This window comes from Diceros bicornis, chromosome 24 (assembly GCF_020826845.1).
Source record: "Diceros bicornis minor isolate mBicDic1 chromosome 24, mDicBic1.mat.cur, whole genome shotgun sequence".
NCBI classification, from domain to species: domain Eukaryota; kingdom Metazoa; phylum Chordata; class Mammalia; order Perissodactyla; family Rhinocerotidae; genus Diceros; species Diceros bicornis.
Window position 1 is genome coordinate 21,607,989 of NC_080763.1, and position 21,349 is coordinate 21,629,337.

Below are 21,349 nucleotides of genomic sequence, written 5' to 3' on the forward strand. Positions count from 1 at the left end.
AGCTGCAAAACTGGTGTGATGCTTAGCTTATAGGAATGTGTAGTTTTTGAGGTGATATATTTGAAGATACTAGTAGGTACCATTTATTGAACACCTTTATGACAGTTACTAAACATGTCATCTCATTAATCATCACCACAAACCCATAAGGTAGACTATCATCTGCATTTTTGATACAGGAAAAAATGGGCTCAGAGTTTAACTTACCCAGGCTTACATAGTTAGTGCATGCCTGAGCTGAGATTCAAACCTTGGTCTTTGACTCTAAAGTCTGTCCTCAGAGTAGGCACCTGTAAATGTTAGTTGAATAAATGAATTACTTAAAACCACCTCAGATGGAGAACAGGTGCGTGAACTACATGAGCTTGACTTTGAATCTAATTTTGGCCAGTTTTTCTGTTACCCACTTGGGTAAGTAGGTGAATGGCACAAGTGAGCCTGTGCTTTTACAGCCGTTAAGCAGCCTGAAAAGGCAGGGATATATTCTAACAGGGATGGGGGAGTTGGCAGTACAAGAGGTTGTGCCAAGAACCAGAGGTTTAGTGCTTACTTTAGAACAGCATCATGGTTCTCTAGGAGCAGCACGTCTAGGAAGGTGTCCCTGACCTGGTCCCCTTGAAGTTTGAGGGCTAGGATGCTACGGCAAGCTTCTAGTCGTACACCTGGTGACTCTTCATAGTGGATAGCCCAGAGCAGGAGGTTTGTCAGTTGGGGAGTCACTTGGCCAATCTGTCCCAAAGCTGCAGAGAGGTGAGAGGGCAGCATGTTCCACTGTCACTTAAGACTGAGTTGGCTATATCCTAGCATCCAGAAATAGCCTTATTAATAAGTAACAAGGTGTAGGCAACCACCTGCTAAATTAAGTATTGCAAATGCTAAACTAAGTATTTTGGCTGTATCTTCCCTTTTGGATGCTAATCACCATTAGAATTTTAGGGATGAGTTAAGAGTAGGACATACCTCCAAGGAAATTCCTAGGAGGGGAGGTGTTCCATCCTACCCTTGCCCTGGGATGTGAGCATACACTGATTTACCTGTTTCTTTTTTTTTTTTTTTTGTGAGGAAGATCAGCCCTGAGCTAACATCCATGCTACTCCTCCTCTTTTTGCTGAGGAAGACCGGCTCTGAGCTAACATCTATTGCCAATCCTCCTCCTTTTTCTTTTTTCTTCCCCCCAAAGCCCCAGTAGATAGTTGTATGTCATAGTTGCACATCCTTCTAGTTGCTGTATGTGGGACGCAGCCTCAGCATGGCGGGAGAAGCAGTGCATGGGTGCGCGCCCGGGATCCGAAGCGGCGGCCAGTAGCAGAGTGCGAGCACTTAACTGCTAAGCCACGGGCCGGCCCCTGATTTACCTGTTTATCTAGGGATGAGATATGGGACAGATAACTCAGATGACTAGCCTAATCAAGGCAGGGTGATAGGGAATGGAGGCACAATTACTTCACAGGTTTACCTAGGGCCAATTCTGCTAGGGACCTGCCAAAGACTGTCAGAGAGAGAAGCAATGCCAAAGATCCTTTAAAAAGAACTCTAGGAAAATTTGAGGGCAGTGTTTTAGGTCTGTAGCAGTCTTGAATCTGGTCTGACTTTTACAGAGTCTTGTAGTTGAAACCTCCAGAGAAAGCAAGCATAAGCAACAGTGGATACCTACTTGGAACTTATCCCTAATTCTCTTGGCAGGTACTGTCTTGTCAGCCCTTTGCCTTAACAAGTTTGACATAGACCTAGACTCCGGATCTTTCACTAAAAATTAAAAAGAAGAAAATAATCTTTAATTCCTCAGGCAAGGAACTTCTGAGAAGGTGTGATCATCCTCTCCCCTACACTCTGCCCACTTACTAGAGACATTCTAGGAATCATATATACTAGCATATGGGAAAGAATTTGAGGTTGAGGAGTTGGGGCCACTCTTTCTGTAATACCTCGAATGGCAAAGGCCTTGATTTTCCAATAAGGATCTCTCTCTATCAGATTCAGAAGGCATTCAAGGACCTAGGATGGATAAAAGGCAGTGTTGGGTGGAGAAGACCAGAGCAAGAATGAACCAGAGACAGAGACCCCTCTTGTCTCTAAAATATTCTATAACTGAGAAATGACTTTCTATCAATTCTAGTGACAAATGATCTGGAGCCAGCACACATAGTGTATTAGCTGAATTATCTCGTATCTGTAGACTGATTTTCTCTGCTCACAGATCTATGGCCATATAGGCTTTTGAACACCTCCATCAGGTTTTTCCCTAATTAGGGATTATAACTCCATTCATTGGAGTTGATCCTAAAGCCCGTAACAGGTGAGAACAGGATTCAGGGCTGTGCTCTAGAGTGACGTCTGGCTGGCTGGGAGCTAAATGTGGTCTTCACCGATTGATGTGGCCTATGTATCCCCTCACCTTCCTGGTTCTATTCTCTCATTCTGTGTCCCCACAGAATGGTGAGTGTACTATGCGCAACAAGGGAAACTCAGGGTAATGCCCTCTTCGGGTTAATCGGGTAAGATGGGAACATGTTTCTTTGACTGACCATCTTATCACGGATCTGCAGGGCACCTGCTGCCAAACAGGCTGCCCGTCGAACTGCCATGAAGTCATCAGAGAAGCAGTTCAGGAAGCTTGGGAGAAGCTTGGTGGTCATGAGCTTGAGCCTACCAATCAGGGAGAGGGCTTCCACACGCTCCTGGGGATTTCCTTGACCCAGCTTGACTCTGTAAGGCACAGAAGCTTTTATTTCTCCTCCTTAAACTTTTGGTGCCCCACTCCTCCCCACTAATGCCCTCAGGATAAAATCCAACCTCTGTAGGCTCTCTATTGTCCATTCCCACCCTTTCCTAGTCAGCCTTATGCCCATTAGGTTAAGTTTCACTGGGCAAAGACCTCAAGTGTCTTATTTACTTGAATCCCTATTACTTAGCATATGCTACACACTGAGCTATGTTGACTGAATAAAGGAAACATTCAACATGCACCTCTTGGTACAGTCAAGTTTTCTTCGCTGCCCTCACATGTGCCATGCTTATTTCTGCATTTGGCTCCCAGCCTGGAATGTCTTTCCTTCTCTTCTCTGCCTATAGTCTTATCCGTCTTCCATGAAACTTGACCTTACTAGGCATTTGTGTATCTTGCCTGTATAATCAGAATCATGTCATACTTTTGAACTCTCTCAAACATCCAAAACAGTGCCTAACTCCTAGTGGGCACTCAGTGATTCTTTCCTTAGCCACATTGTTAGTGTCTGTAGGGACTGTTAACTTTTTTTTTTTTTTGGTGAGGAAGATCAGCCCTGAGCTAACATCCACGCTAATCCTCCTCTTTTTGCTGAGGAAGACCAGCTCTGAGCTAACATCTATTGCCAATCCTCCTCCTTTTTTTCCCCCAAAGCCCCAGTAGATAGTTGTATGTCATAGTTGCACATCCTTCTAGTTGCTGTACGTGGGACACTGCCTCAGCATGGCCGGAGAAGCAGTGCGTCGGTGCGTGCCCCGGATCCGAACCCGGGCCGCCGGTAGCGGAGCACGCACACTTAACCACTAAGCCACGGGGCCGGCCCCTAACTTTTTATTTTTTAAAAATAATCCTGCAATGGGACCTAGTACAATGCTGAGCATACAGAGCAGCTCAACAAATGCTGGCTGGCTGGATCCCAGGCCCCCTGAACACTTTTAAGAATAGAGAAGTTTCTCTCTTCATGTTGACTGGGTCTTACCTGATCGTGTCATGTACCTCTTTCCCAAGGTTCATTTGCCCCAGAGCTTGGGCAGCTGCTTTTCTCACTTCCTTATTCCAGTCAGTCAACATCAGCTGGATCAACTTATGTTTCATATCCTATAAATAGGTGTAATAATTAGCTACCATTTATTGAATGTCAGTTTTGTACTTGGCACTGTGCTAAGTGTTTTTTTCCCCCAATTATTTTATTGAGGTCATAATGGTTTATAACATTGCTTAATTTCAGGTGTACATTATTATCAGTTTCTGTATAGACTGTACTATGCTCACCACCAGTAGTCTAACTTTTATCCATCACTATACATATGTGCCCCTTTACCCCTTTTGCCCACCCCCTCTGGTAACCACAAATCTGTTCTCTTTATCCATGTGTTTATTGTCCACATATGAGTGAAATCATGCAGTGTTTGGCTTTCTCTGGCTTATTTCGCTTAACATCATACTCTCAAGTTTCATCCATGTTGCAAATGGGATGATTTTGTCTTTTGGTTTTTTAATGGCTGAGTAGTATGTGCTAAGTATTTTTACCCATCACCTAATCCTCCCAAACAATCCAGTGAGGCAGATATTATTACCATTTACAGATGACAAAATGGAGGCTTAGATTTACTTGCCCAGGGTTAATATGTTGAGTGCTGGAGCCAGGACTCAGACCCAGGTCTGTTTTCCAAGCTCATTATTTAAACTATTATACTGTGTTGGGGGACCAATGTAATCTGTGCTTGAGACACTTAAAATTTGAAGGTGATGCATTAATAGGGTGACCAACTCATCCCAGTTTGCCTGGGACTTTCCTGGTTTTAGTACTAAAAGTCCTATGTTCTGGACAAACCAAGACAGTGGCCACCCTATATATCAGTACTCCTCTCAGAGGGGAAGGGACAGAGATGACTAGTTTTAGTTGATGATTGTGTAAATGTGCCCTCTCTGTTCCCCCAGCCTGAAACATCTCCCTTTTCCACCCCTACCTGGTACCTAATGTTTTCCTACTCTTTCTTTTAGGATTTAGCTCAAAAAGCATCTCCTCAGTAAACTCTCCTCTGCCCTCTCTAAGCCTAGGAAATCCCTATAATACCTCATGGCGGCTTTATAACATTTACCAAGAGAAGACATATTGTCTTTGCACCCCAATGCTAGCATAGTGCCTAGCATGTAGGATGTGGTCAGAAACTGCTTGCTTACTGAATGAGTGAAAGAACTGATGGATATACTCTTTCTTAATTCCAGTAGTCGGATGTCAAGTTCTCATCTTTACCCTGTCCCCTGCTTGCTCTGCGTGTCTTTTTACTCTCCATTGGCAATCCTGAGTGATACGTGCTAAGGAGGTGAATGTGCAAATGAATCGAATGTTGTTAAAATGCAGATTCTGATTGAGTTGACCTCAGGTGAGATTTTGTACTTCTAACCAGCTCCCAGGTGATGCCTGTGCTGTTGGTCTAGGACTTGAGCAGCAGGGTACTATAGCAGTTGAGGAAGAATTAACCCAGACTAAAACATCTTCAGGTGATTATACCTAATGGCCAAATATTGTGCTTTCCACACCAAAATGCGAGGGTCAGAGTGGAGGGTGTTCGCTTCTCATGGGAATGGCAGTGTTCTGGGCCATTTTGCAGGTAACTCAATGTTATAAGAAAAAGGCATAGTGAGACACAGAAAGAAGGGGAAAGAAGTCCCATTTGGACAGCTGAAGATGATTTAAAAACAATTGCAAAAGGAGGTCAGGTGAAGGTCTACAGGGTGGTCATGGTTTCCTTTGCCTGTCCCTCTTCAGTTCTGTCCAAGTCTTGCTCGGCTGTCCCACACTCCTTCACAGAATTTTAACTGATGAGTTGAGCCCACACTAGTCTCTTTCAAAAGTTTTAAGAGAGTACCTTATATTTATCGCTTGTTCTTGAATCACTTGTGTATGTTGTTCTTGTTACTCCAACTATAATGTCAGTTTTTTGAAAGTAGGGACTGTGTTTTATACCTTCTCTGTGCGTGTGCTGAGCACTCAGAGAGAGCCAGCATAGATACTAGTATAGTTGGGTTGTTGGGTAGTTTAAGTCAGTGCTTCTCAAACTATCTGTGATGCAAGACCAATTTTTTTGGGGAAAAATGTCATTGATACTTATAAAATACATTGATGTTGAGGCAATGTCAAATTACTATAAAAGTTTCTAAACCCTGTCGGGTTTTTTGCATATTTCATGTGGGTGGGTTACAAAGAGTTTGTGGACTGCTACCATGCTGAGAAGCAGTGACTTAACTCAAAGAAAGACATGTTGGCATTTGAAGATAATTCTGGGTTAGGAGTAAGAATAGCAATGTAAGGGCAGAGATCTGTTTGGTAAGAATGGGATACTAGATAGCAGCAAAAAGTGGAAGGGCTCCCTAGCCCAGACTTTTTTGCTTAGACTTTCTGTCCTGGAAACAGAAAGAGAAGGCTTACCAAACTGACATTTCCACTGATCCGGGGGAGAGCCCGGCAGGCCACAATCCGATCCTTCCATTGATGGCTATTCAGCTCCACGGCAAGCATGGTGTGTATCAGGGTCTGAGGAAATGGAAGACTTTTATGGATATTCATGATCACTTTTAGAGTGATCTGGAACCATGAAGAAGTTACATCCTAACATGGCATTCAGCATAATTAATGTCACAAGTACATGAGATGCCCATCCCTAGCAAAGGAAAGAGTGAGTTTACAAGATATGAGGCACTCTTCCATCTGAGCCAGCTGACTTCTGGGATCAGAAATCAGGGAACAACACAGATTTCGTAATCTCAACAGAAAACTCCTGGGGCCCTCTCTTCTTGACTATCTTTACCCCTAAAATGATTCGTATATGCCTCAATCTTTTTGGGTTTCACATTTCCACTGAAAGTAAACACAATGGTAGGTCTGTGTGGTTTTCAATGGTAAACTTCTAGCAGAAGCAAATTCTACATATCACAACTCTTGTATACACAGTTAGAAACCATCTGCAACCTGCTTGTCACACCTTTCTCTCAGCTAGCTGTTTTCACTTTTCCCTGTATACACCTCTACACCCATTCACCCACAGTTAGTCTAATTTTACCTAAGCTTCAGATCATCCTACTCAGCCACTTGCATTTTTGATTCGTTACATGCACTGACCTCAAAGACCTAAATGTTCCCCCAAAACCTGGTTTCTTTCTCTGACCCTGAAACGGACACATACTGTCTTCCCACTGAGATGGCTCAGGAGCATACAAGACTGGTGCTCAGTGTCCTCATTCTTCTTGTTAAACAGCTGATGGAGGATCCTTTTAATTACGGGGTAAGTGGCAGTGCCTTCCAGAGCCAAGCATTGAGCTGCAGCCCAGCTGTCCACGCTATTACCTGCCACAGTGGGGTGAAAAAAGTCCAGAATGGTGATCTGTTCTCCCCACAGAGAGAACAGCCTTTAGGTTGGCACCCAAGGCTGCTACCTGCCTGTTATCTCACTTCCTTGTGCCCTTTTCAGTCTAGAAATCCAATTCTATATTTAAAGCATATTTAAATGGATCATATCAAGGTTTTAAATATAGACTGAAAATCCTAACCTGAAAAGTCAAATCCTAACAGGCACTCATTAGGAGTACAGCAGTAAGGCACTTGTGGTCTGGGTGAGAGAGAGAGTTGTTCCTCCCCCTAGAAATTGGGAAGTCTGGAGTGGAGGCTTTTTTAAGACAGATGAATTAAGTTGTTGAAGGTCTATATGCAGAAGGCCAAACCAGTCAGCCAGTTGTCCTTGTCTGCCCCAAACCCTGCCACCCTGCCCCTAGGCAAGGAACAGGCACATCTTTCAGAGAGAACAGTTAGGCACCGGACAGGACCTTTTTGCTTGTGTTACTCCAACAATGCATGTGGACAGTGCCTGTAAGTTAATGTGCAAAAATGGAAGCATGATGTATTCAAGTGGTGATTTTTTAATTTTCAGAAAGTATTTTTTAATATTGTTACATCATCTTTTCAATGAAAAGGAAATCTGGTTGTGTGAAAGAGGGCATGGTTTCTAGTCAAATGCATCTGAAACATTTAGCCCAGGTGCCACTAGGTGGCATTGTACTTATTTTGTCAGAGTACCTAAGAAAAACTAATCTGTTCTAACATAAACCCAAACTCAATACAGTAGCCATCCCAGAGGATGATAGTGGAGAGGAAAGGATTAGGAACAGCTGATGGTAAGATGTCCTCTCTTTACCCCATATTCCCAGGTCAGAAATAACAGGGCATTACTCACCCTTCAAAAGGGCAGTCTGCATGATGTCCCGGGCAATGGGATTATGTGACTTTATGGCATATTGGCATACTGCTGCTGCCATCCGCACACTGGCATTCTTGTCACAAAGGGCAGCCTCCAGAGCGGGCTGTAGAACCTCTGGCAAGTCCTGGATAGATGGGGCTTTCACAGTCTCCTCCTTGTCTGTGATCAGAAGAGAGCCAGGTAAGTGTAGCCCCTTGGCTTTTCTCTGAAACACAGCTTCCTTCCTGTGGCCAACCTCAGTCTCAGTCACAAGTGATTACTGCTACTTAATGTAATTAGAGTTTAGCTGAGCCCCTGCAATGGGCAGGATTTTATGGTTCACTTCTGTGCTGGCTATGCCAGTTCCCAGTCCTTTATCATCTGGCCTCTAAAGAGCTATATTCACGCCAAAGAAGAATGTTTCCAGCTAGGCTATGGCAACCTTCACCATTAGTTTTAGTGATGAAAATCAACCTATTTGCCCTATATAGTTTTGTGTTTTTAATAATAATAGCAATTATATTTAGGTAGTGCTTTCCATTTATGTAGTGTTTTCATATTCATTATCATTCAGTTTTCCAACTCTCATTGAAGTAGGCAAGGCAGGTGTTACTGCAGAGCTCACCTGAAATATGTGTATTTCAGGAGTCTTTAGGTTTAAACAGTCAGACTTACAAGACTATCATAGGCCACACATGGCACGGTCTTCAGAAGGATACAGGATGGGAGCACAGTTTGCCAGCAGGGCAGCAGCAGGCATTCCTTTTGGCCAGAGTTCTTGAGGCAGTTTGAATAGCATTCTGCAGAGCCTGCTGGGGACAGCTCAGGAGCAGAATCCACTCTGGATACAAGTCTTATGTTCCATGGAGTTATTATCTCTTATAACAACTCCACAGATATATTTCCAGGGTCCACAAAGGGCCTGCCTGTTATCAGTCACAGCATTCATGGAAGCCCATTCATGGTGCGCCCTTCAGGTATTTATATTTCATTTATAGTTCTTCCCAGTCCAAATGTAATGTATCAGGGTTCATTTTTATCATAAGTGATGTTGCCTTTAAAGATAGTTCCTATCCTTATCAGGTTATCAGGGCAACAGGTAGGCATTTAAAGCTCAAATTCTCAAGTAGAAGGGGAAGGGTTTTGTTAACCTTTTGTCCACAACTATCCTCATTTTATAGATAAGGAATGTGAAGCTCAGAGAGGCTAACTGACTTAGCAGGAAGTCAGCAGAACTGGACCTGTGACTAAGATTTTAGGATTTTTAATCTGTCCTTTCTACTACCGCTGGGGGCTGCTATGGCATCTGTTAAGAATGGGCTAGATGGAAATGTGTATTTCTGGGGAATAGATAGAAGTCAATTGAGTATTTCAAGAAATAATAAGATAATTTTCTTTGGGAAGGGACAGGGAGGAAACAAGACAAATCAAAATCTAGACAACCAGGACATGTGAAAGGGATCACATGAAAGGCACAGTTCTTCTCGGGGAAGACAAAGGTGTTCTTTGTATGTGTGTGGAAGATCTGGGGATAAGATTATAATAATATCTGTTGCCGCCTATTGAAGGTTTTCTCTATATCCAGGCACTGAAAATACATCATCTCATTTAATACCCAAGGAAACAAGCAGTTATAATAAAAAATGTTTATGTGTGGGAGCATATAGCAGGGACACCGAACCAAGTCTGGGTGGTGGGGCAGGGAAGACACCTCAGAGGAGGTGACACTTCAGCTGAATATTGAAGGGCAAGTATAGAAGTTAATCAGGTGAAGTGAGAGAGGAAGAGTTTTCCAGCAGAGGGAGCAGCAAATTTGAAAACCTGGAGGAAAAATGCCCAAATCTGGAACTCAATAGGAAATAAGTAAAATGAAACTTTAAAATGCTGACAGAGGCTGGCCCGGTGGCGCAAGTGGTTAAGTGCGGGCACTCCACTTCAGCGGCCCGGGGTTCACGGGTTCAGATCTCCGGCACACACCGCTTGTCATGCCATACTGTGGCAGCATCCCATATGAAGTAGAGGAAGATGGACACAGATGTTGGCTCAGGGCCAATCTTCCTCAGCAGCAAAAAAAAAAAACAAAACACCAAACCTGACAACTTTGTAGAGGTAAAATTAGTCCCCGCCCTTAAGGCGTTCCTTGCCTCATATGGATGGCAGAAAAGTAAACAGAAAATTATGATAGAGTGATAAATGTTAGGACAAAATAATATTAGGGTGCCAGCAGCAGCAGAGAAGGAAAAAGTGTCAGCCCAGGATTCCTATAAAAGGTCAGTCTGAGAGGGCACTTGAGGGATAAGTAAGAGTCAGTTGGTTTTATGTCCTTTTAAGACCAATTTATATTTTCCATCCTCTGGGTCCTGTGTCTTAATAAACCAGCTCCTCAGTAGATTCTAGGTCTGGCTCTCATAGGTGGGAAATTTTCCTTTTTAACTGCTTATTGCTAGTAAAGAAATGCTATTGACATTTCTTTTTCAAAAGATTACAGACCATTGGAAAAAAATGGCCAAGTCCTTAATTCATTTTACAAAGCTAGCAAAAACTCAAAAATAGTATAAATAAAAACAAAACTATCAATTTCACTTATGAATGTAGTTAAACATTCTAAAATATTAACAGATCAAACCCAGCAGAGTAATAAAAGAATAATATATCATGATCCATTGGGATTTATTTTAAGAATTTAACAATAGCATTCATCAGAACCACAAATTAAAGGAGAAAAAGCCTCAAATGGCTGATAACATTCAACACTCATTTTTGTGATAAATAGAAAAGCCCACATATATGTTGGCATGTCTGTAAAAGTGTAGAGAAAGATGTGGAATGCCACACTAAACACTGGTTACCCTGGGGAGTGGCACGGGGGTGGGATTGGGACTGGGAAGTGGGTAGGGGAAGGTAATTACCTCTTTTTATATTCCTCTGTGTGTTGACTGATAGTGACACTTTACATTTCTTTCGTAATTAAAAAAATATATATTTAGGAGGCAGAATCAGTAGAATTTATTGGTCAGTTGGTTGTGGGGAGAGGAAGGATTTGTCCAGGATGACTCTCAGGGTCCTGACTCGGAAACTGGACGGACTGTGTGGCTGCTGATTGAGACTTGGAGTGTGGAGAGGGGTCTGTGGTGGGAGTGTGGAGAGGGGTCTGTGGCGAGGGTGGTGAGTTCAATATGGGACATGTTGTGTTTGAGGTGGGCTGTCAAAAGAAGTTAGAGCTAAAATGGAGTTGGGAGAAAAGTGTGTATATGTAGCTTTCAAATTTATATATATTTATATATATCTATCTAATTTTTGGCTATTATGATTGGGTCCGAAAGGTGATGAAGTGCAAAAAGCACTGGACTGGAAGTCAGGAATTTTAATCTCATCTCTATTGCTAATAAACTGTATATATCCAGGCCAGTCTCTGGGTCTTGGTTTTCACATTTGTAAAATGATCTCAGAGAAGCTCCAAGGTCCCCACCAGTTCAAGTTTTCCCTGGCTCTGTGAGTTGTTTATATTCTCAAGCAGTCCAGTTCTGGCTCTCACCTGAATTCCCCTGGCTGGTGACAGTCCGGGGCCGTTCTAAAGCAGCTGTGGCACATGTGATGATGGCTTGGATTCGAATGTCATCATGCATGTCCATCAAGCTCTGCAGCAGGCCCTCTATTGTCTCATGGTGCCACTCGATGACTATGCCACAGAGGGGGAAATGAGAAGAGAACCACCTGGTTAGGGTTAGATATTGTGCTGCATGCAGGTGACAAGAAGTCCCCTTCCCTCCAGGACAATTCAGGCAAAGCATTAGCTCAGAAGAATAAAGGGCCCCAGAGATGGGGTCCTTAAGCAAGTTATTTTTTGGATGATCCATGTACCCTCCTGGACAGTTCCCAAACAAAACTCTCCCCAGTCCCATCCTGTATTCTCTCTCTCTCTGCTTAAATAACTCTTCATTGTTACCATCTGGAAAATAAAAGGGACAATAAATCATAGTGGTTAAGGATACTTTGTTGGCAAATGTACCTGGTTTGGAATCACACTTATTAGCTGTGTGACCTTGGATAAGTTACTTAACCTCTCTGAGCTTGAGATTTCTCATTTGTAAAATGGGAATAATACTAGAATCTACTATACTGAGTTATTTTGAGTATTAAATGAGTTAACTAAACAAAGTTTAGCAAAATGCCTGGCAAGATAATAAGGGCTCAAATGTTAATGATTGTGGTTATCATTAGGTTTCCTTTCCTTTCAGGGCTCTTCCATCTGGCTTTCAAAGTCTTCCTCATTTTATTCCTAACTGCTCTCTTTGCAGGTATTAAGCTTTTATTTCAGTGCTCCCGTCATCTGTAGTTGCTCCCTACAAGTAGCTTTTACTCAGAATCTCTTTTTCAACCCTTTTTTGTATATATGATCCAGTTTATGTGATGAATCGCCTCTGTTTTTCCTGCACTAACTAGTCTCTCATGTTCTGAAAGCCAGCAGCCCTTGAATCCTCCAATCTTGTAGCTTTCAACAGTCCTTGCTAGGCCTTACTCTGCCCCAGATTTTTATGTTTCACAGGATAGGGATGGTTTTCAAAGACTGAGAAACACTAGTCCAAGGTGAGAACCTCCTCCCTCACAAACTCCCCACCCCACCCCCTCACTCACTTAGAGCCCAGGCAGCCTTCCATTCCTGCAGCATCCTCCGCAGGACCACCAGTTCCCAAGTCACATCCTCTTGCAGTGATTTTTCCTGCTTCTTCAGTCTCCTGGTCTTAGTGGACACGTCCTCCTCACCCACCTGCAGCAGCAGATCCTTGGCTGGGGTGGGCAGAGCAGTCCAGCGCCGGGCTCCTTTCACAGGCCTACAAGCTGTGCAGTGTGACAGTATGAGGTATTGCACCCCACTGCCCTAGGCCCTGTGTTCCCAGCTAGCACCACATTCCTATTCCTGACAAACACCAAGGCAAAACAAAATCTCAAGAGCGAACTTTCCCATGATTATATAGGGAACTGAGTACAAGTCCCATCGGGAGTTATGAAAAATCCTGACAACAGACATGATAAAGCCATGATGATGGGGAGAAAAATTGAGATATATACATACCTTTTTATAAGTTTAATAAATCTTTAGGAACATAAATATGTTTATATGTAACAAGGTTTGCTCATAAAATTCAGTATTCGATATACTGCAATTTAGAGTGTAATTGGCCATTAATTCCTAATTTATTAAGTTTTCTTTTTAATGTTTTTAATTTGGGAGATGGAATGGTGCTACAAGATGCTAAATTTTAAAGATTTTATCATCTATGAATTTTTCTTAATTATGAGAAGTAACAGCTGGAAATTTGAGAACAGAAGAAAATATATAAATATAGTTATATATGGTTGTTATATAAAGATAGTTCTTATGTTTTCTAGACTTAATGTTCTCCCTGGTGTCAGATTCAGAAAGCCTCTTTCTCAGAAGAGTAGTTGTGTGGAGAAGAAGGCAAAACAGATAAAAACATTTCCAGATTACTAAATCCATTATTTGCCACATTGCTTATCAGTCTCATGTTCTAATCTGTTGCTATCAACTGTTTCTGTTTCTTCCAAGATTTCGTTCTAATTCCAGCACGTTTAGATTTGTTCTTAACTCTTTCCTTTGAGCATGGAGGGCAATACCATTTCTTTCTTCTAATGTAAAAAGAGTCCCATGAGACTTCAAGGCACTTTACCTCAGATGCCTATACAAAGCAAACCCCCTAAATGGTCCTCACCCGGCTTGGTCATGCTGGGGGAACCCAGTCACCCTGCTGAGGCTTCCTTCCTTTGCAGGGTAGGATGTGTGCAGCCAGGAGTGGTAGAGCCACCTCCAGACAGGTCAGCTCCCAGTGAGCAGACACGTTGCCGCGTGACACTCCCTCACCTCTCTCCTTTCAGCCTGCTTGAAATCCCTCCCAAGGAAGTGAGAAGTAGCTGAACTAACCCCCCTCTTCCCGTATCCCCCTGCTCTGCGTGTTAAAATGGATGTGGAGAAAAAGTCTTGAATCTGATATTTAACCTCTGGGAATAATCATGCACAACTGCCAACATTTATTTTACTTCCAGTCTTTGGAGTTCTAGGGAGGTAGAAACACATCCACTAGCCACCTTCCACGTCCAGAGTCATCTAAAGGGAGCACGCAAAGAAACAGCCCTTTGATTTTCTGTGGGACAAAAGGTCAGCACACTTTGTTGGCAGAAACAAATGGTGCCTTTGTGGTTTGTACCATAAAACCCGTGCTTGGTATATAGGTGCTGTAATGATATTCTGGGCACACTAGCGAGTTTTATAGCATGAAATTAAAGGCTATTTAGTAATAAGTACACTTTGTATGTTGAGAATTTTTGTCATTTTAAATCACTCTCTAAGTTTTTCAATTCAATCAAAATGGAGAGGAAAAAAAATCTACCCACATCTAACCCCAGGAATTTTCCTATTTTTTCCAGGTTCTTTCTAACTAATATTTCCTGAGATGAGAGGATGAATAAAATGGTTATAAGAAGATATGTATATATTACTATTCTGACTTTACTTCCCTCAGATCAATTTCAAATATTATTTTAAAAAGAAATTTGTGAAAAATCCTCTAGCATCAGTTCATTAAATGTTCTGTGTTCTGGAGAAAAAGAGGGCAGGTATCCAGCACCACTGGGATGCAGTAGGATCCTTAGAGTATTTTTCTTTTTTTAAATAACAGCTTTATTGAGGTAGAAATCACATACCATAAAATTCATCCTTTTAAAGTATATACAATTCACTGGTTTTTAGTATATTCACAGAATTGTACAACTATCACCACTATCTAATTTTAGAATATTTTTAACACCTCCAAAAGAAACCACATACCTATTCCTCTCTCCCCCCGGAAACCAATGATCAACATTCTGTCTCTCTGGATTTGCCTATTCTCAGAGGAGAGGACGTGCAGAATTGAGTTGCCTTGTGGGGAAGATAGTAAACTAATAATAATGCCTTGAGTTTGTACGGCACTTAATGGTTTATAAAACATATTTACAAAATCACGTGTATCAGTAAGTATTACAAAGTGCCTTGCTGTAGGAATGATTAGTGTCTCAGTTTTAATGAAGCAATGGAAGCCCCAGAAGGTGACTTGCCAAGACCCAACCCAAGGCTTTGCTGGAGTGCTTTCTCCACTGTTTTATAAAGGTGGTCCTCAACAAAGAATGAGGCGGTGTGAGTTTTGGGGAAGCTGCCCATAGCTGCCATCATTAGCCTTCCTCTACTCTAGTGGCTATTGCCTAGCCAGGCAGCACTAGAGACAGAGGTTTGGGGCTGGTAGGAAAAAGAATGGGTCTGCTGCTGGTATGTTTCTGCATACCAGGGGGCCCATCTGAATAATGACACCGCAAAGAAAAGAGTCATGGGAAATGGAGACATAGTCTCTTGGAGAGATGGGCACTTTTTGTTTCATAAGCTCATTTCTTGATTATCTCCTTTATCTGTCTTACAGAATGAAAAATGATGTACAGAGTGTTGAATCAGGGGTTTGATGTACTTCTCTGGAAGCATTAAGATGGGATCTGCATTATTGGTAATTACTGGTCCTAAACCACTTGGTTACACCTAAGCTTTATCTGATTTCAACTGAATGGATGCTCCACAAAGGCTTTTCCTGGTTATAGTTAGTATTTTATAATTTTATAAGATGATTTTTAGTTGGTAGGAAGGGACTCCCCTAGATGCTGGTGGTACCCCAGCCTATGAAACAGGGGCCTTAAAGAAATAGCCACACTTCCATCTTGACCCCCATTATCAGCTTCCTGCTTACGTGCTTCAGGAACTGGCTGGGAAGTCCACCTTTCTGGGGTTTCAGGGAAGACCTTAGATAGCTGCTTGTTGTACCGGTTGAGGTTTTCCAGGAAAATTTGGTCTCTCTTTGCACCAATCTGGTGGATGACCTGGATTTTATCTGTGAACAGATAAAGAAATATTGAGTCCCCAGAACCTCCCTCCTTCCTTTTTTCCTGGGTTTTCAGTCACCAGGATCAGACCCAATTACCTTTTGCTCTACTCTAAGCCCTTAGGATTCATAACTACCATGCTATGGGGGCATCCCTTGAAGGTGATTGTCACTTGGAAATAATGTGCTGGTGGCCTCATTGAGGCCTGGAAGCCAAGGCAGAACCTGTCTAACTTCTAGGCATTGTCCCCATGAAAAGCTAGATACTAACGAAGGGGTACCTAATTCATCTCTTATCAGTCATAAATTCCTTCGTCTGAATAATTTCGTGAAACACTTGAAGATTTTCAGTTGACAGCAGTTTAGGAACAAGATGGGGGTAGGGAAGAATAAATAACTTGGAACATGCAGACCTACATTGTGTATCCTGGAAGCCCAGGCTTCTAAAGGATGGCAAAATGGAAGGGGAAGGTAGAGGACATTTATTGGGCATCGGGCAAGAATTATAGATGCTTTGTCGTCTACTCTTGAAGTGCATTTTTGTTAATATTGTTTTACAAATAAGGTACATAACGCTCAGAGGGATTATATAATTTGCTGAAGGTTAGTAGGAAGGGGTTAAACCAGGATTTAAACTCAGATCAGCCTGACTCCAAAGCCTGTGATTTTTTTCCAGCATAGCACTGCAATGGGGGAATATCTCAAAGTGAGAAAAGGGAGAAGGGTGTACAAAGAAGAGGTAAATTGTTCCCAAAGCCAAATCTTGCTTACTTGACAGTCCCACCCTCCACTGCCTCCTTAGTAAGACAGAGGGATAGAGAAAGGGGGAAGAAAGAGAACAGTTTCCTCCCCAACAGATACCTGCCCAACGGTGCCCCCTCCACCCAAACAAAAACAATCAACTCCTGTGCTGGTAACCAGGGGATGTTACCATGAACACTGGGGTCTTCCAGGGCCTCTCATCCATACCCACAAATGTTTCATCCCCCAGCTACCTTCCACTCCCTGCTCCATGTCCACCTCAGCCCCCACCACAGCTCTATTACCAAAGTAAATCTCTTGTTCAAAGGTGTTGTCTGTGGAGTAAGCAAACTTTCCAGCTTGGAAATTCCCTTGTCGGAAGTAGCTCTGGTTTTGGGGCTGGCAGATGCTCCTCTTTCCATTGATGTCCTCAGTGGTCTTATTATTGCCAGGCATGGTTTCAGCTGTCTGCACTTGTGGCAAGTAATTGGGCAATCTTGGCAAGAGTGAGAGAGGGAGAAAAGGGGGGGAATGTAGGAGACGGACTTCCCCCTTTCCATCAGATCCATAGCTCACTCCTTTCCTCTTTAAGCTCAGCTCATACACCCACGAGCATCTAAAGAACACCTCTGTTTAACTATTGGCCTTGCCCCCAATGTGCCAGTTGAATATGGAGTTGCCAGAAGGGCCTGTCTGCAGCCACCTTTTCCCTCCACTAGTGGAGCCACTCCCACAGTCACTGGATGGCAGGATAGAGTGGCCATGCTCCCAGTGTTACCCTTTTTTAACATTGGTGCCTTTAGAGGTTGCAGAGACTTGGGGAAGGGAAGCCGCCTCCTACATTACCTCACTATATCTATTTTGTGTGTGGTTATTTACATCCCCTGTAAGCTCCTTAAAGGAGAGGTCCATGTCTGTCTCATTTATGTTGTATTCCCAGCACTTCACAGAGTACCTGGAAAGTAGTGGGAATGTAATTTATATTTGTCCAATAAATGAATAAATGGATTTCCACTTATTTTTAGTTCACTTTTGGGAATGAGGGATATTATAATAGCTCCAGTGTTCCCCCTAGCTATAAATGAGAAGGAAGCAATCTGAGAAATGCACAGTAATCCTCTTCTCTCACGTTGTTTAGTTCTCTGTCCTGCTGCTAGTCAGTTTTTGAGTCAGCGACATGCTGGCTCCTTATTTAAAGTGAGGCAGGACCAAACCTCAGAGCCATGAGGTCTCTGCCTTTCTTACTCTGGCCATGGGTACATTTCTGGGAGCACCTGGATAGTAACTGGATCAGCAGAATAGCTCAGTCTGCTGGGAAAGGCTGAGAACCAATCCCTTTAAAGGCAGTGGTTCTCAACTGGGAGTGATTTTTTCCCTCAAGGGGACATGTGTCAATGTCTGGAGACATCTTTGGTTGTGACAACTGGAGAGTGCACTGGCATCCAGTGGGATGCTGCTAAACATCCTGCAATGCACACAGCAGCCCCCTACAACAAAGAATTACCCAACCCAGGATGTCAGTTGTGCCGAGGTTGAGACACCTTATTTTATAGAGATCTTAGAGAGCAGACTGAGGGTGGAAAGCACAAGAGGTTGATGGGAAAGTGCATTCTGAAATAAGGAGTGAGTGCCCACCCAGGAGTCTTTGATTCCCAAAGGCAGGCCTGAGGTCCCAGCCTGTCTACCTATAGTAAACAGGAAGCAGCCGCTCTGGCTTCTTTTCTTCCTGGGTGGGCAGGATGACACTTCGACTCTCAAATTCTGCTGTCTCTTCCTCCTCCAGCTGTTTCAAGAGCTGCAGGTCGCTGGCGGAAGTGAGCTCATCCCGGATGTGACTCCAGTCACGTTGCTGGCGCAGGAAGCTCTGCCACTTGTTGGGGGACACCCCAGGCCTGAGAGGACGCTTGTTCTGGATCCATCGGGCAGTGCGCTTGTTCAGTTTTTCCAGCATGATGGCCTCCCAGGCTCTAGCCTCCTTCTCAGGCGGCAGAAGCCAGGCTTCCCTCTCCTCCAGGTTCACATCTGGAGAAAGTGACAGACCTAGCACGTCTGGATCCTGGCAGGGATGAAGAATGAGAGGGCAAGATGTTTCCGGGACTGCACTCGCCGGCTCTGCTTTCTTCAGCTTCTTAAGATTGGCAGAGGTTTCTGTCTTCATAGCTTGGGAGGTGACTCTTGCCGAGGGACCTGAAGAATCTAAGAACTTGAAGCCAATGGGTTTGTCAGGTCGGGCCTTCCTGATCTGGGGAGGCTGGAGGATGTTGTGTATGTTATAGAGGTGGTCAAAGCTGTACTGGCTGTAAGAAATGCTGGGCAGGCCTCGCTGCCACACCACCTCCTGAGAGAAGGTAAGGTTTGTAGCGGCCTCTTTCAAATATTGGTTCTTGAGGTGTGCACAGCGCTGAGGGCTGAAGTGGAAGACTGGAGGCACACCAGAGATGGAGGCACACTCCTCCTTGTTTCTTGGTTTTAAGTAGGAGAAAATCATGCCCCATCCCAGCCGTGGGGGAAGTGACTGATGGAAACGGTGCGAGATAAAGGTCTTTCCCTTTTGGGTCCTGGTCATTGTTTCCCAGCAAATGCTTCCTTCCACACTGCCTGGTCCAGGGCAGGGTCTGGAGGCGTGACCAGACACCTGTTAAGGGAATGGGAGGAACTGGTGAGAGCTGTAGGTAAGCAAAAATTGGTAGTCCATTGCAGTCCAGAAAGAAAAGAATGTGGAAGAAGGTGGGGTGGGGGAAGCTATGTGAATTGGAAGGATAAAAGAAAGAAATGGTGCAACATTCTAAATATTCTTTGTATCAGACCCTTGCTTCCAATTCTCACACTTGTCCTGAAAGCTCAGCCCGTCTCCTTATGAGAGATTACTGCTTTTCAACAGTATCGCATCTTCTAGTTTTTCCTCAAATGTTGATTTTGCTCTGTTCAAAAGGCTTATAGCATAAAGTTCAGACAACTCAGTCTAATATTCAGGGTTCTGCATGAGTGTGACCCTAGTTATGACCTTGTCCTGACATATAACCTGTCGACTCTCCTAGCTCTTCTCCGAGTATTCCTCCTTCCACAGAGTGGAGCTTCCTTCTGTGCCCTCTACATGAAATAGCCTTTCTTCCATACTTGACGCAAATTGTATCCATTCTTCTCGGCCCAGCTTAATTCCTGCCTGATCCCTAACTCTTTCTTGACCTGTCTGGGCCTTCATGTCATACACAAATTTATAAATCACTCCTAGTCCATACCAGTTATTTTAACTTTTAATCCTGTGACACCTCACATTGTTAAATATTTGGTTCTCTAACTGCACTGCCCAAGGACCATGTCTCCTGTCTCTGCCGTTCTCAAGAATCACCCAGTATTTCTCCGTATTGCTACATAAGTCTTCATTGTTAAAATGTTTTAACAGCTGCAGAATATTTTATCAAGTAGGTAAAGCACCTTAGCTCTTCCTTAATTATTGGGCAAGCTGTTTCCAGGTTTTAGCCAGCATGGAAAACACTGTAGAGTACAAATGCCTAGATTTAGTGCTTTTTAAAAAATTTTCCTTCTGAAGCACTTCCTTGGCCTAATAATGATAAATGACAATTATGGACTACTTTGCCAAGGGCTTTTCGTAGGGAAGATATTATGGTCTTTATTTCCTAAGGGAAGAAGCTGAGGCTCAGAGCAGTAGAAAAATTACTTCAGATCAGATAGGCCATAAGTAGAGGAGTCAGGCTTCAAACCCAGTTGCCAGATTCCAACTCCGGGACACTTAGCCTCTGTGCCGCTCTGGCCTTGGCTCAGGCTCCACTCCTACCACTCACTGTGTTGGCCTTGCCATTCCCAGGTGCACAAGCATGAAGGCGAGACCATTATTCTGTGTCCTCTTGTGCTTAGTGCCAACTCCTGCCTGTCCTGCCCTTAGTCCAGGTGTGACTCATTTCTCTTTCCTTCATAACACCCAACACAGTCCCTTCTCTGTAGGGCTCGATTTATTCCACTGTCTTCCGTGTATTAAATCTGACCTCTTGATGTGTTTCTTTTTGTTAAGGGCCAGCTTTTATCTAGATATCACTAGGCCAGAACTGATAACCTCACTCAAATTAAGTCACACATGATTAATATGATATCCCTCCAGGACTTTGTGCACAGAAGACTAAATTTCATTGTTCCATCTCTTCACAACCATGAAGTCAATATGGCCACAAGGTGATATTTTTCCTGGAACAGTGCCTACTCTCACTGGCTGAAAATGAACTGTTAGATGAAAACTATGTTTGTGTTCTCCTGCCTTGTGTATTGCCTAATAGAATATTTTATTCTTACCATATCCATGTGGCAATATTTTGTTCTTAAGGCAGAGGGCATTTTGATCCTAAACACTTGAAAAACAGGGTGAAGACTTGTTTCTCCCCAAGATGACTACTGGTATATGTGGAATGATTTTGGGTGTCCCCAGATATATGCCCTTTATAGCCTGTGACATACAGAATCTTTGGTTACAATTCCAACATCCCAGAAAGAATACCATATTATCATTATCAGTTATTATAAATTCTCAAGGAATAGTTATTATCATCTAATATGATGGCTTGTTGAAAAGGAAGGAAACACATGATAGATATGTTTTGAAAAGGAATGGGGACAGGACAAAATATTGTAAGGTTTGGTCAAAACAGGCTTGTGCTGCATGGACTTAGAGTCAGAAGACAAGTGTAAGGCCAGGTTCTGCACTTCCCAGCCATGTTACT

General features: G+C 43.2%; 3 protein-coding genes across 3 annotated transcripts in view; 2 read left to right on the plus strand and 1 right to left on the minus strand.

Moving 5' to 3' along the window:
- Window positions 1-21,349, minus strand: part of HEATR4 (HEAT repeat containing 4) — a 53,591-nt gene that overhangs the window by 22,577 nt on the left and 9,665 nt on the right. The window contains exons 2-13 of the mRNA XM_058567303.1: window positions 18,305-19,254; window positions 16,925-17,115; window positions 15,747-15,887; window positions 12,595-12,798; window positions 11,495-11,638; window positions 7,957-8,139; window positions 6,913-7,073; window positions 6,159-6,263; window positions 3,705-3,823; window positions 2,526-2,706; window positions 1,926-1,995; window positions 551-740 (exon numbers count right to left, since the gene is read on the minus strand). Coding sequence (XP_058423286.1) covers window positions 551-740; window positions 1,926-1,995; window positions 2,526-2,706; window positions 3,705-3,823; window positions 6,159-6,263; window positions 6,913-7,073; window positions 7,957-8,139; window positions 11,495-11,638; window positions 12,595-12,798; window positions 15,747-15,887; window positions 16,925-17,115; window positions 18,305-19,254 — 2,639 coding nt within the window. The remainder of the gene's footprint in view (window positions 1-550; window positions 741-1,925; window positions 1,996-2,525; window positions 2,707-3,704; window positions 3,824-6,158; window positions 6,264-6,912; window positions 7,074-7,956; window positions 8,140-11,494; window positions 11,639-12,594; window positions 12,799-15,746; window positions 15,888-16,924; window positions 17,116-18,304; window positions 19,255-21,349) is intronic.
- The window catches only part of LOC131420905 (peroxisomal succinyl-coenzyme A thioesterase-like), a 202,085-nt gene that overhangs the window by 8,791 nt on the left and 171,945 nt on the right, over window positions 1-21,349 (plus strand). The window lies entirely within an intron of this gene.
- Window positions 1-21,349, plus strand: part of RIOX1 (ribosomal oxygenase 1) — a 34,014-nt gene that overhangs the window by 4,695 nt on the left and 7,970 nt on the right. Inside the window, exons 3-4 of the transcript XR_009223709.1 lie at window positions 15,429-15,509; window positions 18,403-18,967. The gene's annotated coding sequence lies outside the window, so the exon portion shown is untranslated. The remainder of the gene's footprint in view (window positions 1-15,428; window positions 15,510-18,402; window positions 18,968-21,349) is intronic.